The sequence below is a fragment of the Nelusetta ayraudi genome, unplaced genomic scaffold, assembly GCF_046127955.1.
Source record: "Nelusetta ayraudi isolate G7.1 ecotype Tasmania unplaced genomic scaffold, CSIRO-AGI_Nayr_v1 ptg000048l, whole genome shotgun sequence".
NCBI lineage: Eukaryota > Metazoa > Chordata > Actinopteri > Tetraodontiformes > Monacanthidae > Nelusetta > Nelusetta ayraudi.
Window position 1 is genome coordinate 9,223,434 of NW_027466098.1, and position 5,606 is coordinate 9,229,039.

The window sequence follows — 5,606 nt, forward strand, 5'->3', positions numbered from 1 at the left end:
TCTGCTTGTCCTTATGGCCAGACCGGACAAAGGAAAAAAATTAATTAAAAAAAATTTTTTTTTTTAAATCACTGACTGAAAAGATTCAATCAGTGCTTCAGAGGTCACCAGAGTCCACGTTTGTGTGGACACACACACCTTAGTTTGTTGGAGTAGTAGGTACTTCCCAGCTGCAGAAACAAGACTGCCTAATGCATGCCTACTACATTCACTCATACGTGCATCTCCAGGGGGCTCCTGTCCTCAGAACCGAGTGACGCCCCTGTTCTGAACCTTTCTATGATGATTTGAACTTGACAGTAGGCTCATGTAGATGAGAGAAAAGGTATGAAGAGCATTATATTAAATTAAATTTAATTAAATTTAATTAGATGGACTAAATAATAATAATGACAATAAAATAATTGTTTTATTTTATTAGGTTATCCAGAAAATTTCTAGTCCTTCTCTGAAGGCCCCGAGGGTTCCCTACTGCATTCCATCCAGTGCACAAAAAAGCCACAACCTTTACTGCCTCCATGTGATTGTCACTCAGAACCAGGAGTTGTACAAGGAGGGCGTTAGATCAGGGAGAAATGTGAACTTGAATTCTGACTAAAGCGCGTCAAGAAAATGCAAGTTCGCCGGACAGCGCCAACCCGCTCCAGAGGGTGGCAGTAAAGAAACTCGAAGGGTGCCGAATGCCTTTCAAACTAAGTCATAAGAAGAAGAGAATCGAGCAGGAAGCGGGTGTGTGGCAGGCGTGCAAGCTAATGCTAAAAACAGAAGGAACAAGGAAGAAACAGGTCCGAAGGTTTGTGGAGATGTTGCTCAGTTGTTTATACAGTGAAACCTTTGTTCGTCGTGGTTCGACATTAGTCGACGAAGTCCCGTGTTTTGAAAGTCGTTCAGAGTTGTTTAAGACCTGTCGTCGAGTATTGAAGTCTGCTTTGGGTTTGAGTCGTTGTCCTCTTGTAATTTAGCAATAACAGCTCAAGTCAAGGCATTAGAGTAAATGTAAACTGTGACGCTCGACAACGAGTAACATTCTCTGTCATCGACATAATATAGTTTTTTCCTCTCTAAAAGGAAATAAAAACAAAAACAATTCCGCATGCATCTCATTTTGATTGCCGTTATTTTTTGGCAGTATCTGGGTGTTTTGCAAGTTTATATTAAATATCAGTGCCCTATGATTTACAAGTAGTCAGTCTTTACGTGTCGTATTCGTCATCTGTGTTCTCCCCCCCCCCCCTTGCACTGACAGACCCTTTACTCATTATGGCCAAGCCGGTGCCTGTGCTCCGCCTGCCGAAAGGACCCGATCCAAACAGTCGTGGATTTGACCCCCAGTCGCCGCGCTTCGTCGCTCTCTGCCAGACTTCCATTCCCTCGTCCATTTCTTCCGGGGCGAGTGAAGAGCAGCTGCAGAAGGAGCAACAGACGCGGTCCATGCTGCGGGAGCGCTTCCTCCGCTGCCTTCTGTCCATGGCCAAAAAGAAGGTCCACTTTCACATGCATGAGAACGTCAAAGTGGAGGCCACGTTTGGCGCCTGTGACATCGACGTGTTGAACTTTCAGGTGTCGGACCTGCACACTCCTATCGGGGTTCAAAAGGAGGCTCTGATAAGGAGTCAGGATGTGATTGCACTGACTTTTGATTTATGACGACCTGTTACTTTTTGACCTGTTTATTTTCCGAGGAGAGAGGCGTTTGCAATGTTTAAAGCCAGTGAAAGATGTGTATAGAACCACTGACCAACTCTTGATGTAATACACGTTTTGGCCTCGGGAGGGCGCCATTTGTCCGCATTTCCAAAGAGCTCCTGAACGTCATTGCAATGGCTCTTCAGTGGTCTGCGCTCGGGACACGAAAGCGCTGGATTACCTATCAAGAAACTTTCCATGCACAGTTTTCTATTATGAGACTCGGAAAAACGTGAGATTGTTTACTAAGGTGTGCTGACATCCTAAAAATTCACTCTTCTGCACTTGGTAGTCCATGTACTTAAAAATCTTCTTTGTTTTGCAGATTAAATGAAACAACCTGTTTACAAATGAGCTACAGTCACGTGTTTTAATACATCTAATCTAACACAGGGAAAAGAGAAAAAAAGAATGATTGTTAATATAGTATCGCTGCATCCGTCAAAACTTTTTTCTTTCAATGAATTGAATTGAAAATGATGTAATTTTATTCTATTTCAGATTATTTTTTGAAGTAGGAAAAACTTCCTCTGTTCGGTAACTGGCATTTACCAGCAGTTGTTACTTTTAGTGATTGTTGTTTCCTAATTTGGGATCAACAAAGTATATTTATCTATCATTGCAGTCTAGCCCTAAACCTAATGAAGAAAATAATTTGCTAGTAGTTGTTCTTTGTAATGCGATTTTCGCTAAATTAACCGTACGTCCATTTTATCAAACGTGTATAATGATTCAAGTTTATAAGACTAAAGGTCAGTCTAGCTGTTGCTACCTGTAAGTGTTCTCCATGTACATATTTAGTTTAGTTGAGTCAGAACTGCTGGAAGATGGAACTTGGAAGGGGTTACTTGCTGAGTAATAACACTGAGGCTGATAAATGACTGTCAGAGTTGTTTAAGATCCTTTACCAACAAAAGGAAAGTCATTAGAGTAAATTTCATTTGTTTTTGTGCCAAACAGCTAAAAGTTGTTCAACGTTTTTGTTTTTTTTGTTTTTATCCTACAGAGTTCACGCCTGACATCCTCAAATGATCGTCATTTCAGAGCTATGTAACTGCAGAGGACTGTTCTTTGATTAGCAGCCAGCATCCCAGTGTGGAGAGCACAAGGAGGAGGCTTCAGTATTGTTTAATCTCCCTGAAAGGCGTGTTTTGCGACATCTCAATAAGTCATTTTATTTGAAAGCCATTAGACGGTTGTGCGGTGCTGTGTCTCTTTTTGTTCCTGAATTATCTGACCGCTCAGTGGAGACAGTCATCAATGAGGCAGTGACTCATCCTCTCCCTCTCGCCCACTTAGTTTTTTTTTTTTTTTTTTTTTTGTCCCTCTCTCGCCCTCCCTAGTCCGAAATATGACTTAAAGCTCGCATGACGTCATAGGGCCGGCGTGATTCAATCAGGAAGTCCTCAAGGACGGCCAATGTTAATTTCATATACACAGTCGTGCAGCTCCGTGAGCAGCAGCCCGCAGGACTCCCCTCAGTCTGATAGAGTGTCTGTCCCATCAGCTGGGACATGACCAGTACTAACATTCCCCACAGAGCCAAAAAGCAGTGATCTTCACTGCGTTATGTGACAGCTGCACTAAGAAGATGCCACAACACATTGATGATACAGGTATGATCATGGCCAGCAATCCATATGTTGATGTCCGTATTGAACGACGACACAAAATAAATTCTTGCTTCAAGTTGGTCTTTTTATGGCACATTTTCATAAACCATTACTGATATATTCTGCTGACCACAGAACAGTGCTGTAGTTATTAACTGACGTTTGATCCGCATTTAAAAAGACATTCTCAACTTCATGATATATCACCCGAAGTAATTATCTAATTTGACAAATGTGCTCCACAGTGCTGACAGATTTAGGAAGTTATTTTAAAAGGTTAAAAATGTCCACGAGAATCAGTCTGTATTATGGATGAAATTAAAGTTTTTTCCTTAGGATGACTTTAGCAAGAAGTTTAGACTTAAAGGTCCCATATTATGCAAAATTAACTTAACAACATTATACTTTCTATCCACAATGTGTGTCTCTTTCCTGTCAATCAGGTGCCCAGAAATGTCAAAAGTCCATCCTTTACTTTTCTTAATTGCCTCTCTCTGTACACAATTCTGGAAATCAGGGTTTTGTGATGTCACAAAGGGCATTGCTATCACTCCAGCTTAATGACAACACACCCAGCAGTCTAATCCTTCTGACCTTCGTCTCTTGGCAACCTTGCTTTTTATCTCCTTGCAAACATCAAGAAGGACCACATGAGTTTCTGCAAGAAGCTAAAACTCAGTATTTATACAGAAGCCTTAATGTGAACGTGCACCATTGCATTCAACGGAGAAAGCAAATATGAAAAATGGCTTTAATATAGAGCTTTAAAAACCAGCCATTATGAATGCCTTTTGTCTACAGAGAAATCTTTCTTACTGTTACTGTAAATACGGCGGCAAACAATCAAAATGTAAAGTTCCCTAATCTTCATTATGAGCATAGGGGACGCTTAAAATCTGCTTTTAAAATGGAGGCTAAGGTGACCAAGTTCAACCTGTAAAATCAGACAATGTTGATCCATTGCGGATAGATGTTATGTTAACTGGCCATGAGACCTCTTTCTGAAGATAGCGCGTGGCATCAGAGAACAGGGACACACTGTCTTAATGTTATCTTGCTCTGACGCGTTGTCTTTCCTGACCGCCTGCTTCTCCCTGATTTCAGCGCATGGAAAAACATTCCTGCCCGTGCGTGTGTGTGTGTGTGTGTGTGTGTGTGTGTCGGCTTAAGTTATGATGGCACAAGGAATCTGCCCTGTAGAGCACCACTAGCCAACAGGAAGCACATTCTGCTCCTTCCTGTTTGCGGTCCGTTCTCACTTCCTAGTGGGTGTCTGATAGCTTACAGTGCCACTTAATCACCCGTAGGCCCTTGTCAGCAGACTGAAATAATTGGACAGTGACCTAATGATCATATATTTTTAGCAGCGTAGGTGAGCTTATTTGGTACTTGTTTGTATTTCAACTTTGGAGAGGATGAAAACTTGCATGTCATAACTTTTGACGGCACACAAAATATGAATTTGAAAGTTTCAAGCTTGGATAGAAAAGAAAGAAACTTTTGAAACAGTGGTGGTCACATCGCTGTGGAGTACAGCCGATGGATTAATTACATGACCACCTGTGAGCAAAGTAGTTTCTGGAATAACAGTGGCTTTGTTATGGCAAACCCATAGACACCGCAATACATTCGGTGGACATGCGATGTTTCAGAAGAACGATGCGTGGTCATCACTATTTGCTTTCGCAAAAATTTAGCGGAGAAAAAAAAATCACCTTCATCTTGTTTTATTCTTTAAAATCTTGGCAAGACAAAGACAAATCCTAGTGCCCTTTTTGCACTACGAAGATCATCACCAAACACATGGTAAAACCAGGGCATGAAACTCGATTTCTGGAAATAAAGAAATGTCTGCTTGAGAATACACAGCCAAAAGCTTCCAAAAGGGGCCTGCACTAATATTGGAGGGCACATCTCCAGGTTTTCCTTCCTCCCTTATTTTTGGAACTCATGGGCCACACTACACTGTGATGTTGCATCAACACACTCTACTTCTTCGTTTCAATGAAAGTACCATTATAGTGGCTGGCTGCCCTGGTCTGACGACATGACGGGTCACACCCAAAACGTCTGTCATGGCACAAGGGCATAGGATCTATGCAGTCCTGTAATATAGAAATATGTGCATTCCACAGTGAGTGGATCATGGCGCCGCTATAAAGTATTTACTCTAGGCGCCCACTGGGGGTGTTTTTGGAAGAAGGCAGACAGGCTCACATGAGAGGAACGGCTGAGTCACAGTCAGTCCCCAGGTCCGTTTGAATCGGGTTGGAGAGGGTGGAAGCGTTGGTTGGGGATAGGGGTGGA

At 42.1% G+C, this 5,606-nt stretch overlaps 1 protein-coding gene across 2 annotated transcripts; it reads left to right on the plus strand.

The window, feature by feature from the left end:
- The first annotated feature begins 643 nt into the window (after positions 1 to 643).
- On the plus strand, positions 644 to 2,040 carry gemin7 (gem (nuclear organelle) associated protein 7). 2 transcript variants are annotated; one of them, XM_076036140.1, is made up of 2 exons: positions 644 to 785; positions 1,247 to 2,040. In XM_076036140.1, exon 2 carries the CDS (start codon positions 1,261 to 1,263, stop codon positions 1,645 to 1,647), a length of 387 nt encoding a protein of 128 aa, XP_075892255.1. In that variant the 5' UTR covers positions 644 to 785; positions 1,247 to 1,260; the 3' UTR covers positions 1,648 to 2,040. The 2 variants fall into 2 exon arrangements, with proteins under 2 accessions (XP_075892255.1, XP_075892256.1); XM_076036141.1 differs by having other exon boundaries at positions 697 to 793.
- The last annotated feature ends 3,566 nt before the right edge of the window (positions 2,041 to 5,606 follow it).